This window comes from Brassica oleracea, chromosome C9 (assembly GCF_000695525.1).
Source record: "Brassica oleracea var. oleracea cultivar TO1000 chromosome C9, BOL, whole genome shotgun sequence".
Lineage (NCBI taxonomy): Eukaryota > Viridiplantae > Streptophyta > Magnoliopsida > Brassicales > Brassicaceae > Brassica > Brassica oleracea.
In genome coordinates, this window is record NC_027756.1 from 23,487,496 (window position 1) to 23,505,637 (window position 18,142).

Genomic DNA, 18,142 nt, shown 5'->3' on the forward strand with positions numbered 1-18,142 from the left:
ATCTATAAGGACGCACAGACACAGCTGAAACTCCTGGTTTGAGGATGATTGCGTGTTCATTTCCTCTGAATGGAGGTAATGCCGTAGGAATGGTGAACACATCCTTAAACTCAGAAAGTAACATAGAGAATTTTGTACGAACTTCTGGAATCGCAGATGTTGCTATAGAAGTAGCAAGTAGCACTTCTCTTCCTAGCTTACTACTCTTATAGACTGGCGTCAATGACTTGAAAGAGAGTTTGGTGCAATGTAGGAATTTATCACCCAATAGAGTCACCTTATTCCCTGCATAGACAAACGAAAGGAGCTGCTCCTTCCAATCCACTTCGCACTTACCTAAGGTTTCAAGCCACTGAATGCCGAGTATCACATCCACGTTTCCCAGTTCAAGAGAGATGAAGTCACTTATGAAGTTGGTTTCATTTAATTGGAAGTGGACTGCTTGGCAAATTCCCAAAGCGTTCACAGTCACTCCATTACCCAACAACACGTCCAAGCTACTATCAGCATAAACTTTCAATTGTAGCTTGTTCACAACTCCTGGTGTGATGAAGTTGCGAGATGCTCCGCTATCGAGCATGACTATCACCTCTTTACCGTATATGTATCCCCTCATCTTAGTCATCTTAGGAGAATCAATGCCAAGATACGAGTTGAATGACAACGTGTAAAGTGTCTGTTGACGCATATCTTGTAACTGATCTTCATCATCGTCACGTAGATCAACCACTTCCATCTCAAGGCCATTAATGACTGTTAAGACTCGCAACTCTTTGTTAGGACACACGTCTCTATGTGCTGGTGACCAAGGTGCCTTGCACTTGAAACAGATCTTATCCTTTCGCATACGATCGAGCTCTGCGTCAGTATGTTGTAATCTTGGTCTCACATTGTTGCGTTGAAGGGGTGTGTTTTCCTTATTAGCCATTGAATCCAGCTTTAGAGTATCAGTACGGTGCTTGTTGTTATATGGACCAGCACGTGCTCCCGACGTCTGCCTTTGATAGCCTCCCCGCCCTTCACCAGCGGCCGAGCTTATCACGCTACAGAACGTCGTACTATGCATCTTCAGCACTGCCAATTTGTGTTGTGTTAACGTGACTGGTTCCTTCAGGCGAATTACTTCTTTCATGTCTGGTTTCAAACCATTAAAGAATACTTTGATCAAATTCCTTTCATCAATCCCTGTGACTTGATTCCACAAAGCTTCAAACTCATCCACATATTCCTCAATCTCGCCTTCTTGTTGTAAACGAAATAATCTTGTTGCAGGATCATTATCAATAGGGCCACTGAATCTGTCAAGCATTCGATCTGTGAATTGCTCCCAACTCAAGAACGGCTCACTGAGAATCTCTCCGTTGAACCACTGTAACACCGGTCCTTCTAAGCTTAGTGACACCAACTGAAGCTTCTCCTCTTCATTGTAGTTACCAAACCTGAAAAACCGCTCCACACGAGAGATCCAATCGAATGGCAAGGCACCAGAAAACACATGCATTTCTATTTTTCTCAGCATCTTATCTCTATTCGCCAGAGTACCATGGATTCTCCGATAACCTAACTGTGTTGGAGATCTTTCCGGTTCTGAGATAGGAATCGATACCTGATCAACTGGAGGCGCCGACGTGGAAGCAACCTCCTTCCCTTGTCTTTGAATGAACGGCGCCGAGGTCTCGAACCGGCTCAAAACGTCGGTGATATGATTCAACTTTGCTTCGATTGAATCCACCTTCGTCTGTAACGAATCGAGCTTCTTCGTTGTCGTTCGATCATTATGAGCTAGCTTCACGTGATTGAGCTTCGATTGAGCTATATCGTCTTGAATCTGCTGAAGATCCACCGATTTTACTGCTTCTGAGGTCATCGCCTTCTCCCGATCACTTCCGGTACGCGTTTCGACCATTGCTTCGATTCGCGGTGGTTCCGATCAAGTTTCGCCGCACCAATGATAGACTATAGGTCTATTCTCTCGTAATGTAACAAACTCTGTATCGAATAACGAAGTACAAGTGTTTATAACTTTGTAGTCGATCTCGAGTTACACTCTCATGACGAGCTGCACTCTAAATCACCAATCTCATATCGATCGGGATGTACAGACTCATGACGTCTATAACAAACTACAACAAAGCATGAACCACACTTATCCAATTACTACTCTATTTATACTTCTCTTCTGTAACTGCAAAGGCTCAACACTCTTCCTCCGGTTCTAGTTTTCCCACTCTTTCCTTTCCTCTTTTCTTACGGTAATAAACCTTCTTGAGTCTATCACATACGCCCTTCCATATTAATATATTTTATGTTTTTGTACATTAAAAACATATTAAACTTTTATCATAAATGATTTATTTTTACGATTATTAGTTTTATAGTAAATTAATTTTTTTAAATTACAATTTATTATTATTACATAAAAATAAATGAAAACATAATATATATATATATATATATATATTTTTATGAGACAATTTTTTAAAAAATAGTATTTATATATACCAAAAACGGATGGAGTATTTCATTTTAACTGTTATCATTCTAAAATACTTTTATTATCCACATTGGTGATGACATTTTCAGAAGCTCACTTTCCAAAATCACATCTATATATCCCAAACGTTACAAAATTGCCCATTATAGCTTAAGTGATTTCAAGATGACAACAGTAAAATAAAAAGGTAAGTGTTTTTCACTGCTCTTTTAGCCGCTGCAAAAGCTTGCCAACCATACCAGCTACACAACTCTCCTTCCATTCCCAACACCGTTCACCATTGATGAGCTTTCAAAGCACCATCAACATATTCTATAGCCTTGCATACAATATCCTGAGGGTGAAACGTGAGCCGCTCTTCCATTTCTAGAATCTCCACGTTGCTCAAGGGCAGTTAAGCTAAGCATCTAAACCCTTTCCAAACTTCTAGAGTAATTTTCAAGAGCACAACAAGCAACCTAGAATTTTTTTTTATGTGGAATAGCTATCAATCATGTAGGAAGTGATAGTCTTAGGAAAGAACAAAAGATGATCATAGTCTCAATTGAACCACCACATCAAAGACAGTAATGATAAAGATTCAGCTTCATGTTGCCAAAAAAAGGGAGAGACTAGCTTCATTGCCAAGTTACAAAAAAGATTGAGATTCATAGTCATTATAGGTTGTCTGTTAAAATAAAATAAATGTATGTTTTTAAAATAAATGTATGCGAATAAATGTATGGTTTGAGCTTCTATTGCAAAAGTAAATAAAATAATAAATAAATGCTTCTCAAACCTTCAAACAAATTAAATATATCATTTAAGCGACCTACATACTCATTGTAATATAAGTATATAAATGCTCCGCCACTGTATATCTAGTTATATAAAGTTGGGATTGCTTCTCTTCCAATGGTGTCCATCTAGGATTTCAGCTCACTAATTTGTGCATTCTAGAGCCACCACGTATCCTGGTATTTAAAACACATCGTTTCATTTAATTTGGTAAGCAATATTTGTGGATTTCGACTAGAATTAGGTTTTCTATTTTGCTTAATAAATCTCATTCACTACAAGAAAAAAAAGTGATATCCGACAACCATATTAAACATACATTTATCGGGAAACAGTGTTTCCTATCATTTTTCGACAATCCTAATTTCATCGGAGTTTGAGTCCAGAAAATCACCATTTGTTGAAAAATTCTCGGTAAGTTACGATAACATATATTGTCAGAAATTTTCATCGGAAAAGCATCTGAATGTACCGATGACTTTTTGAGTAATCCACCTCCGAATAATTTCCGGCAGCTGAAAAAATTTATACAAAAAAACAATTATTTTAATTAAATTATAACAAATATTTAAAATCTTCATATATTTCATTGCATAATAAATGTAAAAATTCAATAACCAGAAAATCAAAAGGAAAGAACGGATCTGCTGTTGGCAATAAATTTGATAAAATTGGTGGTGTATGATGCAACCGTGGTGATAGCGGATGAGAAATGAGCGGAATGGAAGTAGTGGTAAACAGATTTGTAGCGGTGGTTGTGCAAGAAGTTGCGGTGGCTGGATGCAAAGAAAGAGGCATGGCGGTGCAAGGAGTTGCGGCAGCGGCGGTGAAGAAGTTGTGGTAGAAGGGGTGAAGGAGTTGCGGCAGTGGCGGTGCATGGAGTTGGGGCAGAGGCCATGAAGGAGTTGCGGCAGTGGCGATGAAAGATGTGTAGACAGTGGTGGTGCAAGGATTCACAGTAGTTGCGGTGGAACCAAGAGTTTCACAGTGGTTCTTTTGCGCAAGAAAATAGATCTAAAAATAAAAGAGAGAAAGATTGAGAAAAAGGAAAAGAAAGATATGAAATTAAAGAGATAGTGCTGACAACTCTTCTCCACCATTTGTTTGATATATATATAAAATTAAAGATGATTAATAAAAAGAAATAGTTTTATGCTAAAACACAACCATTTTGTCCAGAATCTTTTTTTTCATTACACGTTTCCGTTTGATCAAATTAAAACAAAAAAATTATATATATATTGTCGATTCCAAAACTGTAAATATAGTTAGATTGATAAATCTATTTATTCAATAAACCAAAATATATATATATATATATATATATGTTTGTTTTTAAGATTGGAGACGATAGTTCAATTATTTTAAAGCTCATTTTTTAAAAAAAAATCAGTTGTAAATTACTCTTTCCGTTTCATAATGGATGATGTTTTAGAAGATTTTTGTTGTTTCAAAATAGATGATGTTTTGATATTTTTATATTATTTTTAACTTTATTAAAAACTGTGTAACCAATTAGATGTTGTAGTCATTTCTGTAATTGGTTGGATGATTTTTAAATTATATTTTTCAAACCACTTTTTAGAGAAAAGTAAATTTATTAATCTTTATGCACTAAGGAATAACATCATTTATTATGAAAGGGAGGGAGTAAATTAATTTTACATAAAAATTGAATGAACAAGATAAAATACTATTTTGATCATATCTAACGTTTAATTAACTTTTATTCGTGTATCTTGCTTTCTTGAATATAATTTTTTAGTAATGAAAATTAAATAATATTAGTACAAATAATTTTAGTTCGTTCATAATAAATAAAACAAAACAAAATTTTTATTTACCTACCATAATATATTTGTGTAACCGGTTCATTGTATCTTTAAGGTATATTTAAATTCATACGAAACCAAAACTTATATTAAAATTATAGAAAGCAATATAATCTCCATTAGTACACTTTAATATAGACTCAATTTTTTGTAAAATGAAACAACCTGAAGACCATTTAAAGTGCTCACGGTATATTAATACCACAACTTTATAACATAGAAACAACTATTATAATTTTTTTGGACAACATAAACAGGTATTGTAAACAAGAAAAAATATCATATTACATATAATCTCTGCTGATCTAAAACTTTCTAGAAGACAAAAAATCATTATCATACATATTTCTTGCAAATGAAATCCTAAAACAAAAACCACAAAATTATATAAAAAATAATAATTTAGATCACAAGTAAAGTATATCCCGCCGGTAGGACGGCCGATCCGATTAACTTAAGTATTCTACTACCAGACAACACACGTTCGCTAACCTTTATTTTGCTGCCTTCAATATACAAAGCAACTCTCGAATATAGAATGATTTCATAGTTTTAATAGCTCAGCTATATAAGTAAGTTTTTTTTGTAACACATAAGTAAGAATATATATATATATATATTACAAACAAAGTATTCAATAGCTACTAATGCAGAAATTCTTCCAAAACATATAATCATAATTTAAATAAAGTATTTATATATGTTTAACATTCCGGAATATATTTATTAATTTTTTGTCTTTAATTACAAGAACATTTACCCTCACTCCTTATTGTGGTTTATTATATGAAATACCTAGCAATCGAAATTCGTATACCTTCACTAACATTCAAGATTATGGGAAAATACTTCGACTTATTTGGCATAACAAAATTTTCAACTCAAGCTCTTAAAAACTCTGAGATGTTTAACGTTGTAGATATTATCTGGAGAACTACGACATTCAACTTGACGATCAGTAGGAAAATTAAAAATACTATTTTTTTGTAATATGTTAAGAAAAATTAAAAATACTTTTTGCAGACCTAGATACCAACAAAGTATTTTAATGAAAGAATCTCTAGTGCATTGATATGTCATCGTCCAGAACATTTCTTGCATACAAGGGATATGGTAACATTACTAAAAAACAATAGTATGAAAACTTAATTAGCTGTTAAATTAGCGTTTGAAGTACCAATCATTTATGTATTTATGCGTACACACACATATACTATGTACTAGTATATTAGAGTACTTAATTAATCTATAAACAACACAGTCTAAATTTTGAGAACATAAAAATCAGGTAATGACAAAATAATAACTCTTAATAAACTAAGTGATGCGTTGTTTGGTACTTGTTATAGAGGTTAGAAAATGGGATGGTAACAGATATACATATACACATTAATATGGAGGACGCTAAAGAAACCCATTTATACATAACAAAAATAGTTAGTTTTTCAAAGATTATGTTTGTCTAACCTATAGAGCTTTCAGAACTGAGAAACCAGGAGGTGAAAGAAAAACAGTAAATTCTGAAAATTATTTTTTTCTTGTAAAAACTGAAACTCCCCCATGTATACATATATATATACACACAAGTAAGAGTAAGTTTCTCTCAGTAAAGCATTAATGGAGCTTTAGATAATCATAAATGCATTGCACCCTCTCTATGCGCTCAGCAATAACTCTTTTTTCTTCTTGCAAATCCATCTGTTCCCTTTCTTCCTCTCTTGTCTTCTTCTTCTCTTTCTCCTTCAACAAGTTTCCATTGTACCTAGCTAGTCCTTCCTCGGTTTAAATTTCCGGTATCCCATCGGTTAACCAGATCCCTAGCAAGCAACCCTTTTACTCTTTGTCATTATCCCCGATCTTTTGTCACCCACAAGAAAATTGGTACAAACCAAAGATCATTGTAAATTAGGGTTTCATTCAGTCTCCAGAAGAAAGATCTTTCAAAACAAGACTAAGTAAGATCTCTCTCTCTCTCTCTCTCTCTATATATATATATATATATATATATATGTACACGCATGTAAGTATGCATATACATTTGTGTGTTTATCTAGATCGGATCCATATATATGTATTGCATGTTGTTTGAGAAGAGAAGTCTTTAGATCTTCCATTTCTTTTCTTTTTTTCTGTTTTTTGGTTTGTCAAGATCTTGATAACTATATTCATGTGTCTATTTTTTAGATTAAGTCTATTTAGTCTAATTTAATGCGTTAGTGTCTTTTTGCGAAGACTTATGATCTCATTAAGAATTAAGAAAGCGTTACTATAAACTTTCTTGGAGTTAGAAGTTCAAAAGGGCTTTGACAAAATCTTCTTGGTGGTTGCATCACCAAAAAAGTCCATTGACTTATTGTCAACGCTTTAATTAACCCTATAGACTATATACTGTTTTAATTTAACCCTATATATGTATGTATCTCTCTTCATTTTTTAATTGTTTAAATTTAGCCTTTTCATTAGTTTTTAGTATTCTTTTACTGAAAGCGGTTCATTTTAGTGCACAAAGACCAAGGTCAATTTATTTCTTTAATAATTTCAATTGAGAAATTGGAAACTTGTGAACCGCTTTCTATCTCTCTCCTCTCTTCCTAGCTTTTAAGTCGATAAAAGAGAGAGAAATATCATTAAACTCGAACCTAAAACTTCAACCAACCAAAGAAAAAATAAGAAAAACAACTACAAAGAGATCTGTCTTTAGACTTTTAAGAACTTTCCAAAGAACTTAAGAGCTTCAGATCGAATTGATGAGTAAGTATTTAAGTTATACAAGTGTTCTTGTTTTTATTTTTGACCTTGCCCCCAAATTAGGGTTTCTTTAAAGATTGTAACTCTCCCTCTTTCTCTCTCTTCTTCCTTCACCGTCAGATCTGTCCACCAGATCTGATGTTTTGAGAAGTTTTCTGACTTTCAAGGAGTGATTTTCTTGTTGTTGTTTATATGCACACACACTTGGAGACAGATACACTCACATATATGTCACTCTGTGCATTTTATAGATGTATTTACATGTACTATCAACCCAAGAACAATGATATTTTCCTCTATATATAAAAAATTCTTTTTATTAGTATCATTTTGAGTCCAGATGTTTCCTCCTATTTACATCGCATTTTTTTTCTTCTAAAACTAACAAATCAGATGATTATCAAGATTATAGCTACCTAATACGTTTTGTTATAAAGTAAGGGATTTTATTTGTAAAACATACGTGCGTTTTCATATACTAACACATGTGTATCTTGTATGCGGTTGTGGTTCTTTCATCTTCGGATCCTCCCTTCTTTTTGTTAAAAAATACTTTTTGGATTTACATATGTTATAGTCCAAATTTTTCATTTTATTTGGCTGGATTCTGCTATTGACATCTTAGAGTAATAAGTAAGACTTCTTAAATTTTAAATGTTTTTACCTAGAAACTGTGTATGTACATATAACCAAAACGGAGAAACCCGATAGTGTTTAATTAACGGTAACTTGTGAAAATTATTTAATAAGCTAACAATAGTTTCATAACACCTCGAAATTACTTTCCCTTAACATCACTATTTGCTTCCATTTCCATAATGATCTTCTTCTTCTTCATTTCATTTAGATATATGTGACAATTTCAAACACAACATTTAACTATCTTGATTTTGATTTTTTGGCGTAGAAAATCACCTCATGAAACGACTATGATCACATCCTTGATGATTTGAAGGAAACCAAAGTTCACAACCTAAAAAAACATTTCCTGATTAGTATCTGACTGATTGACCAGAATCAATCATCATCACAATGTATCATCCAAGCATGTTTGAGAGTCACCACATGTTCGACATGACCACAAAGAGTACCTCCGATAACGACTTGGGAATCACCGGCAGCCGAGAAGATGAGTTCGAGACCAAGTCAGGCACCGAGGTCACCACCGAGAATCCTTCTGGTGAAGAGCTTCAAGATCCTAACCAACGTCCCAACAAAAAGAAGCGTTACCATCGCCACACGCAGCGCCAAATCCAAGAGCTAGAATCGTAACAAACAACACTTAAGCTCTAGCTCACATAACAATAGATACGACACATTTTAAAAAAGTTTCATATTTATATTAAAATTTATATTGGCTTTACAGGTTCTTTAAAGAATGTCCTCATCCAGATGATAAGCAACGTAAAGAGTTGAGCCGCGATCTCTGCTTAGAGCCTCTTCAAGTAAAGTTTTGGTTCCAAAACAAACGCACACAAATGAAGGTATATATTTATGTAACAAATAACATCCTCTTCATTAAATTCTTATTAAATTAAAAATCAATTCTTATATAGTAAAATAATTAATATCATAATTATAATAGATTGAAATAAATTATATTAATCTCATTTCGTGTGTGTGTGTGTGTGCTATATCTATAGGCACAACATGAGAGGCATGAGAACCAGATTCTTAAGTCAGACAATGACAAGCTCAGAGCAGAGAACAACAGATACAAGGAGGCTCTAAGCAACGCTACATGCCCTAACTGTGGCGGTCCAGCTGCTATCGGAGAAATGTCCTTCGATGAACAGCATCTCAGGATCGAAAATGTTCGCCTCCGCGAAGAGGTAATATAATCTATACACATAATCTTATCATATATGTGACTTAAGTTGAATTAGACCAACCTGATTCTATCAACACTTGAACCTACAGATTGATAGGATCTCTGCCATTGCTGCAAAGTACGTTGGGAAGCCAGTAGGATCTTCATTCGCTCCACTAGAGATCCACGCGCCTTCTCGTTCTCTGGAACTTGAAGTTGGGAACTTCGGGAACCAGACGACAGGTTTTGTAGGGGACATGTATGGAACAGGTGACATTCTGAGGTCGGTTTCAATCCCTTCTGATACAGACAAGCCTATGATCGTCGAGCTAGCGGTTGCAGCTATGGAAGAACTCGTGAGAATGGCTCAAGCTGGGGATCCATTATGGGTTTCGACCGGTAACTCGATGGACCTTCCGAACGAAGAAGAGGATTTCAGAACGTTTCCAAGAGGAATCGGACCAAAGCCATTAGGGTTGAGAACAGAAGCGTCAAGAGAATCAGCTGTTGTTATAATGAATCACATCAACCTCGTTGAGATTCTCATGGATGTGGTAATTAAACTAAATTGTTTCTTGATCTCCAAGTTTTATCGACTAACTTTTAAACCCTAGCAAACTAATATTTTGCTTTTGTCTTGTTTTTTCTGACATGTGAATAAAGAATCAATGGTCTTGTGTGTTCTCTGGGATCGTGTCAAGAGCCTTGACACTTGAAGTTCTGTCGACTGGAGTTGCTGGGAACTACAATGGTGCATTGCAAGTGGTATGTAAACCTAGTTGATTAATTGCTTCTCAAGAAACTAAACCGAACATTGTAGTAATCGGTTTTTAAACCTTTTTTTGTTGTTTGGTTTGTGTTGCAAAGATGACAGCTGAGTTTCAAGTTCCGTCGCCGCTAGTCCCGACACGTGAGAACTACTTTGTGAGATACTGTAAACAGCATAGCGACGGTTCTTGGGCTGTGGTTGATGTCTCTTTGGACAGCCTTAGGCCGAACCTAATCTCAAGAACAAGAAGAAGGCCTTCAGGTTGTCTGATTCAAGAGCTGCCTAATGGTTATTCTAAGGTAATTCAGAAGATATAATGGGCTAATTTGACTGTTTCTGAAGTTTAAGGTGAAGATTTTAATATTTATATTTTGTGTGTGTTTTAAAGGTCACATGGATAGAGCATATGGAGGTGGATGATAGATCGGTTCACACAATGTATAAACCGTTGGTTCATTCCGGTTTAGCTTTCGGAGCCAAACGTTGGGTGTCTACACTCGAACGCCAGTGCGAGCGGCTCGCGAGTTCGATGGCCAGCAACATTCCGGCGAGTGATCTTTCGGGTACGCGTTTCTTTTGATAATATTGAAAATGTTGGGGCTGAATTGAAATTTCTTTTAAGCTTACTCATTAGGTCCTTCAACTTTGTGGTAATTATGCAGTTATTACGAGTCCAGAAGGGAGGAAGAGCATGTTGAAGCTGGCTGAGAGGATGGTGATGAGTTTCTGCACCGGTGTTGGCGCGTCGACTGCACACGCGTGGACAACAATGTCGTCGACGGGATCCGATGATGTTCGGGTGATGACCCGAAAGAGTATGGATGATCCGGGTAGACCTCCGGGTATTGTTCTTAGCGCTGCGACGTCGTTCTGGATTCCGGTTGCTCCGAAAAGGGTTTTCGATTTCCTCCGCGACGAAAATTCAAGAAGCGAGGTAAAATGTTTGGGTTTTGGTTTAGGTGTAGATTTTATGAATGTGGCCAATGTTTTAGAAAAACAAACCGAACCCCCCGGTCCGACTTGGAATTGTTCTTCCTGTGTCCGGTTTACATCAAAACTTACTGTTTTAAGTTAAAACCGACATAACTAGTAAAACTGGTTATCCGAGTTTAATTTTAAACCTGGTTTACATATTTATAAGAGCATCTCTTAAAATTTCATAAACAATTTAATATCTATATTATTAAAATAAAAGTACAAATATAATTTAACCCTTAATTTTTCAAATTATTTAAATCATATGTCACTGAAGTAATAAATTTACCTACCTTTTAGTATTCTTATCTTTTATAGTTTAATTAATGCATTTTCCTAAAATAAAGTATAACAAATTATGTTTACTTATTTAAAAAATATTTCCTATAATCTAGCTAAACAATAAATTATACTTAATCAAAGTCAAAAATATAACAAGATTTTATTATTACGAGGTGGTTATTTTTTATTTTGGTATATTAACTATGTCTAAAAAACATAAAAGTGTTATAAAAATACATAATATAAACCACAAAATTGTAAATAATATATTGAATTATTTAATCGTATAAATAAAATATAAAAATAGATAACCATTTTATTTTACATTAAAATTTTGATCCATAAAAAAAACATTTACTCGAACACACGGGTTATATTTTAAGAATATGGTTGTAACAGTTGACGGATCAAAAAATAAAATAAAATTATTCATTATAAATTATAAAATGATTCTGTTTAGAAATATATTAAATAATTATTTAATATATATGAATTTTAAAAATGTATATTACCATTTATATAAGAAAAATATTTTGTTTTGCTAAGCAAAAATGAATACCCGAGCGGGTGCGCGGATCAAGCTCTAGTAATAATTAAAACAGTTAGTTATATAATTTAATTTTAATATTAAAAGATAATAAAAGTTTTCATAAAATTCATAAGTATTTAGTAGGTTCTCAAATGAAACCTTCTCTTCATTTTTAATATAAGTTCTTTAGAGAAAAAAAAACAAACTTTGTTTTGGACAATTTACTAAATCACATATTTAATTGATAAACTTTGTTTTGTTTTTGTAAGTATTGCAATGATATAAAAGAATCCTTTGTTATTAATTTGTGTTTTCTGAAATTTATTCATGCAGTGGGATATTCTGTCCAATGGAGGAATGGTTCAAGAAATGGCTCATATAGCAAACGGTCGTGAACCTGGAAACTGTGTCTCCTTACTCCGAGTCAATGTAATATTCCTTCTCCTTGTTCGAGTTATTTCTGTGTTTGCTTTCTCCATATTAGTGATCCAAAGTTGTTCGTTTCGTTTCTTTGTAACAGAGCGGGAACTCGAGCCAGAGCAACATGCTGATACTACAAGAGAGCTGCACTGATGCGTCTGGATCGTACGTGATTTATGCGCCGGTGGATATAGTGGCGATGAACGTTGTCCTAAGCGGAGGAGATCCTGATTACGTGGCGTTGTTGCCGTCTGGTTTTGCTATATTACCGGATGGTTCTGTCGGAGGAGGAGGAGGAGATGGGAATGATCAGGAAGTGGTTTCTTCTTCTAGTGCTTCGGGAAGCTGTGGTTCACTTTTAACCGTTGCGTTTCAGATACTTGTCGACTCTGTTCCCACAGCTAAGCTCTCTCTTGGCTCGGTGGCTACGGTTAATAGTCTCATCAAATGTACTGTGGAGAGGATCAAAGCCGCTCTTGCTTGTGACGTAGGTGGAGGAGCACCGTAATTTTTCCAGGTATGATTTAAGTTATAGGTTTCTTGTTGTGGTTTTGATTTTCTGTGGCCTCTTGAATGAAAACACACTGTGCGTTTGACGTTTTTGTCTACATGCTTTCTAAAGAGAATCAATTTTTAAGATGTAAACCTAGCTTTTGAAACAATGAAGATGGGTGGTCGTATTCTCGTGTAGCAAGAAACAAGATTATATGTTTTGCTGAACCGGTTTATATTCTTTTTGTATGCAGAAGTAAGAATAAGAGGCCGGACGAGGGAAAGTAGCGGTCACGGTTTCTAGTTTTGTGCGTTTTGAAAATCCAAAGGAAGTCAAGAACGCACCTTTTTGCGTTTAATCTTTATCTCAGAAAGATGTGAAAGAAAGGGGTAGAGGGGTTCGGGTATTGACTTCTGATGGAAACCCACGTTTTATGTTTGTCTATTTAAGCATTTTGCGTTAGTGACACTCTATGAACACTTTTGAGTTTCTCCCACCATGTGTATGTGTTGTTCTTCCTTGTTTTGTTGTGGAACTACTATGTATGGATGAAATCTTTGTTATTAGTACTACATTAAACTCTCTCTCTCTCTCTCTCTTTCCGTTGCCCTAACCGAAAACTAAAACCGATACTTCTAAGTTGAAAATGTTACAAATATGTCAAATTTGTTTCATTATAGACCAAGTCATGAGAATAAACACCCTTAAAAGAGAGTTCTGTTAACTAACATTCTTAGCTAACATAAAGAGTATTATAGTTCAGACAGGAAAAGCTCTAAAGAAGAAGAAAATAAACAGCTGAAACTGGTTCTCTTAGCAACAACATCTACGAGATTTATATCATCACAGAAAATATGCTCAATTAAACATTGGTCTTCCCAAAGCCTCCGCTGCAGTATCTCAAGATGGAAAAGAAAGACAATCCGAAAAACAAGAAAGAAAGAGACACATTATGATACATATACATGGGGAACTACCACGTTGGGCCATATGATTTTACTACAAGCACCCCAGGTTATAGGTGTAGCAGAGATATCCATGTCCTAAGCCACAACAGAATTTAAGAGGGGTAAAGAACGATAAGAGATCTGTGGGGGGTAAACCTCTCTCTTTTTATCCTTTTCAATGGTACAGTTTCAGGAGAAAGAAAACTCTCTCCATCAGCGGTATTGTGTGTGGCTAAGTGCATATAGATGATGAAGAAATAAGAATGTAACTTAAAAAGTAGTCAAGAAAAAAGACCTAATAGCCGGTCTAAGGGATCTAACTCCGCATCCTTTTTCTTTGACTACCCTCTTCCATATCACCCTGAAAAAAAATATCCATTCTTAGGGAAATCACGAGGCTACCACTGGATAAAGCTATAATATGATCAACTGCCATTTAACTTATAACTAGACATTTATTCCAAAGGAAGCTAATGAGAGAATGCAAGGAAATGCTTACCCCATTAGACTCTGGCCTGCACTTAGCATGTACAATAGGACCTAACAAAGACTTGTCCACATCTGTTGTTGATCCGTCAGGAGCATTCATGTACACAGCACCTTTGTACATCCATTCCTCCGTCTCATCACTATAGAAGTCTTCAAACGCCTCACCACATAATGCGCATGAAGTTTGGTCTTCATCTGCAGGAACTGCCATCTCTTCGTCATCCTTCTTTTCTGTTGTTGGCTCGACAGGTAAGAACCCCGGCACTGCTTCAGCTCCAAGTGCCTCTGCGCCACTAAGCCACATGCTACCACTTACAAACCATTTCCGAGAAGGCTTCTGCTTATGGTTCTTGGACATTCTGTTCTTGGTTACATGCCAATCCATGTGCTTACTGTGCTCTTCTTGGCTCTTGAAGCGTAGACCACATGTTGTGCATTGCCTGGGAAGATCCCCATATAGAGCAGTTATTGCAGACTCGTTACGTATCTTGAGCATGTCCGCATCAAACTCCATCACCGAAGCCCCCTGTATATATAAAATCAATTATTTAAGATAAAGCTAGAAGAAAGAGTCCGACTCTCATGTATTAGAGGGTGTGACATGCTTTAAATAATTTACCTGGCCAGTAGGCTGATTGTTCAACGAGATCAAACCTTGAGCCATGAGAGAGCCAATCAGACCAGAGAATGCACCGCCCGGTGGTTGATTAGAGGCTCCCAACGAAGGATTCTGAGAGATGGAAACCCCTGAAGAATGAGGATGCATGGCTTCCCCACCATGGACTGATAAAGATGGTCTAATGGTTGACCCTAGTGGAGGGTAACCATGACCGTGGGGTAACAGCGATTGCATTGCCCTTGGTGCCATTGCAGATGAAGACGGTAAGTAATTTCCTAGCACTTGACTCTGTTGGGTCATGTGGGAGACCTGGTTTTCTGGCCTATATAAAGGCTTACCATTCAAGTGATTTAACATCGCATTACCAGGATTTGCCAAATGATGCACGTGAGCAGAAGGCACAGGGAGAGAGTTGGATCCTCTAACACCCAAATGGGGCCATGTCCCATCAGGAAGAGCATCAGCACCAGAAGGCCCAACTCTTGATATCATCGCAGGTCCTCGACCAAAACGAGAGTTCATACCGTTCTTAATGTCAGAATCTAACTGAAAATCATGTATGTTTCCTAGTCTAGGTCTTGGCCTTACACTTCCTAATGCTGGAACAGATGATCGCAAAAATTCACCAGCCCTACTACGCTCTAGTGTAGGGCTCATATCTTCCCAATCAAACTCTTCTTCCTCGGTGTTCTGCCATGGTGTAACCATCTTACTGTGGATACCATTCACGTTGCGGATTGGTCTACTGATGGATGTGTGTTTGCTGGTGTCAACTCCATATGCATCTATCAACGCTCTGGGTCTTTCATGGTCATTTCCTTGGCCAAAGTTTTCCTTTCTTCGCCAGTCCATGTGTTCATCATCTCTGCCAGTAGCCCGACCCATTCCATAGTTATAGGCTTGATTAGAAGAATTAACTCCATCACTAAACCTCCTAGGAAACCCATCTGCTGCAGAGTCATAAAAGTCGAAAGATGCAGGGCTACTGAAAGTCAATAACAAGTTTTACACGTCTTGAGACTGAAAGAATGAAGATTGTTACCTCCAATTGCAGAAGATGCGAGGGTCAAAGTTCCAGCTGTAATAGACCTGGGTCCGGCCAGAGAAGATGGGCTATCTAACTGATCTTCAAAATCATCATACCCGCCGACTGAGTTTTGACTATACACTTTTGCACTGGAACTTATTCCTCTCAAGTTCTGCATACCAAGCCGGCACAGTTCAAGAAAAATGAATGTTAGTTGTAAATCATCTTAGAAAAAACCTATAAGAAAACAAGTTCACAACGAAAAACAATGCATTATCTATTGCGTCTAACTAAAAGAAATGCACCGGAGTCCCAGTGACCTACTCATCATGAATAAGAGAGAGACCACAACACTCATTTTTTACTCCAGTTGAGTACTAGAAGAAAGTAAATCTAACTCTTAAAATACGGCAATTACGCAAAATTTTATTACTGGAGGCAATCTTATCTATACAGAACATGGGTCCACTATGAGGCTAGAATAATCTTATACCAGGCTTCCTGAATATTATAAGAAATCCATAGAAGAACGTCATCTCTGTTCATAGTGATCAAAGAGAAAAGAGCTTACACTCTCAGCGGCAGAGGGTTCCAGCCTACGAAGATATTTCGGGTTAACATGTATGCCCCTTGTTGGTTGAGTCGGCTCAGAAGCCCCTAAGGAAGATTGGCTGTTCGTTGCGGAAGTAAGCTTCAACTGCATCTCAATCTTGCGTAATACAGGTGATGGGAAAACACCAGACCAAGTCCCAAACAGGTGGCGCATTGAAGGATGTAAACTCGGGTGCGCTTGCCTGTACGCTAGACAAAAGACCTAAAATAGCAGACATGAATCAAATACAAACCATTTAAGCAAGGATCTCATTATAATATAGACTGTGCTCACTCACCTCTGGTAAACGAGACGAGAAGTAACGAGCATAGTCCCTCCCAATGTTCTTGACAATACTGTCTAAAAGATACAAAGATGGCAGCTTTTGCTCAACTGGTGCCTGCATACACACGAAACCACAGTCACAAGATGTTTGCACAAAGAAGAAGGGCTTTAGTGGTGGAAACAAAGTCCCAGACCTCGAGGATTCGAGTGCAGATAGCATTAGCGATTCCTTCGCCGTGCTCCCGCTGCTCATCGGCGATGATAGTGAGATCGGTGATGATAGGCTTGGAATTGAAAGTGAGCTCGCCCAGAACAACCTCGTAGAGCTGAACAACCTCTTCCGAACTCGGATCCTCGCCACCGAACTCATCCTCGCGCTGATTAAGCAGAGCCTTGAACCGGTCGAGTATCGAAGGCGGCGGCGGCGGTTTAACGACGGACATCGATTTGCGGCCGGTGGTGGTGCCGAGAAGAAGGCTTGGGTTGATGATTTTCTCCGATTGCATCACGATTTCAACAGTGGAGAGTGAGCGGCATGAAGGCTAGGGTTTGTGTGACCACCATGGGAAAACGCGAATCGCCAACCTTCGGGGGAAGGGGGATCGACAGCGGAAGTTTTTTTTTTTTTTTTAGTGAAGAGGATTTGCTTTTTCTCTATTCACAGTTATGCACCTATAGTTCATGCAAATTCCGTTTTGGGCCCGTTATCTTTATACCCACTCTTTTTTACTCGATTTGGGTAACCCAAATATATTTTTATCTTTAACTCTGACTATGACCACATTAATTTTATTTTTTAGCACATACCATAATGAGAATCTCTTATCACACACTTTAGTTGCTTACAAATGTCATAAAGAGCATTACTATTGTCAGTCATAGTTCTTTTTTTCAATTATTATATTACTATTTGAAAATAATTAACTATTTACTATATAACATTTTGATTTTTGAAAAATAATTTTATCATTTAGAAGAGAGAAAAAGACAAAAATAACATTAAATCAAGTTTTTGTTCTCAAACTAGCATTCAAGGTCAAAAGTCACAAAAATA

General features: G+C 36.5%; 2 protein-coding genes across 6 annotated transcripts; one reads left to right on the plus strand and one right to left on the minus strand.

Annotated features, from left to right (window-relative positions):
- Window positions 1-6,767: 6,767 nt before the first annotated feature.
- LOC106317899 (homeobox-leucine zipper protein PROTODERMAL FACTOR 2) lies at window positions 6,768-13,719 on the plus strand. Of its 4 annotated transcripts, none has more exons than XM_013755707.1 (11): window positions 6,768-7,058; window positions 8,759-9,119; window positions 9,218-9,335; window positions 9,495-9,683; window positions 9,772-10,215; window positions 10,325-10,426; window positions 10,529-10,729; window positions 10,819-10,993; window positions 11,093-11,364; window positions 12,550-12,645; window positions 12,737-13,144. In XM_013755707.1, the coding sequence occupies exons 2-11, from the start codon at window positions 8,884-8,886 to the stop codon at window positions 13,142-13,144; spliced, it is 2,241 nt and encodes a 746-aa protein (XP_013611161.1). In that variant the 5' UTR covers window positions 6,768-7,058; window positions 8,759-8,883. The 4 variants fall into 4 exon arrangements, with proteins under 4 accessions (XP_013611161.1, XP_013611162.1, XP_013611160.1 ...); XM_013755708.1 differs by lacking the exon at window positions 6,768-7,058 and adding an exon at window positions 7,723-7,854; XM_013755706.1 differs by lacking the exon at window positions 6,768-7,058 and adding an exon at window positions 13,383-13,719 and having other exon boundaries at window positions 8,884-9,119; window positions 12,737-13,153.
- Window positions 13,720-13,942: 223 nt separating this feature from the next.
- On the minus strand, window positions 13,943-17,741 carry LOC106317898 (polyadenylation and cleavage factor homolog 4). Of its 2 annotated transcripts, none has more exons than XM_013755705.1 (7): window positions 17,283-17,741; window positions 17,102-17,203; window positions 16,783-17,025; window positions 16,227-16,383; window positions 15,185-16,131; window positions 14,576-15,091; window positions 13,943-14,437 (listed from the first exon to the last, which is right to left on the minus strand). In XM_013755705.1, the coding sequence occupies exons 1-7, from the start codon at window positions 17,592-17,594 to the stop codon at window positions 14,393-14,395; spliced, it is 2,322 nt and encodes a 773-aa protein (XP_013611159.1). In that variant the 5' UTR covers window positions 17,595-17,741; the 3' UTR covers window positions 13,943-14,392. The 2 variants fall into 2 exon arrangements, with proteins under 2 accessions (XP_013611159.1, XP_013611158.1); XM_013755704.1 differs by having other exon boundaries at window positions 15,185-16,134.
- Between the last annotated feature and the right edge of the window lie 401 nt (window positions 17,742-18,142).

Coding starts and splice junctions, on each gene's coding strand:
- LOC106317898 (XM_013755704.1), bottom strand. CDS start 17,594: ATGCAATCGGAGAAAATCATCAACCCAAGCCTTCTTCTCGGCACCACC. Junction 17,204..17,282: donor TCTGCACTCGAATCCTCGAG/GTCTGGGACTTT, acceptor GTGTGTATGCAG/GCACCAGTTGAGCAAAAGCT. Junction 17,026..17,101: donor TCTCGTCTCGTTTACCAGAG/GTGAGTGAGCAC, acceptor CTGCTATTTTAG/GTCTTTTGTCTAGCGTACAG.
- LOC106317899 (XM_013755707.1), top strand. CDS start 8,884: ATGTATCATCCAAGCATGTTTGAGAGTCACCACATGTTCGACATGACC. Junction 10,427..10,528: donor ACAATGGTGCATTGCAAGTG/GTATGTAAACCT, acceptor TGTGTTGCAAAG/ATGACAGCTGAGTTTCAAGT. Junction 10,994..11,092: donor TCCGGCGAGTGATCTTTCGG/GTACGCGTTTCT, acceptor GTAATTATGCAG/TTATTACGAGTCCAGAAGGG.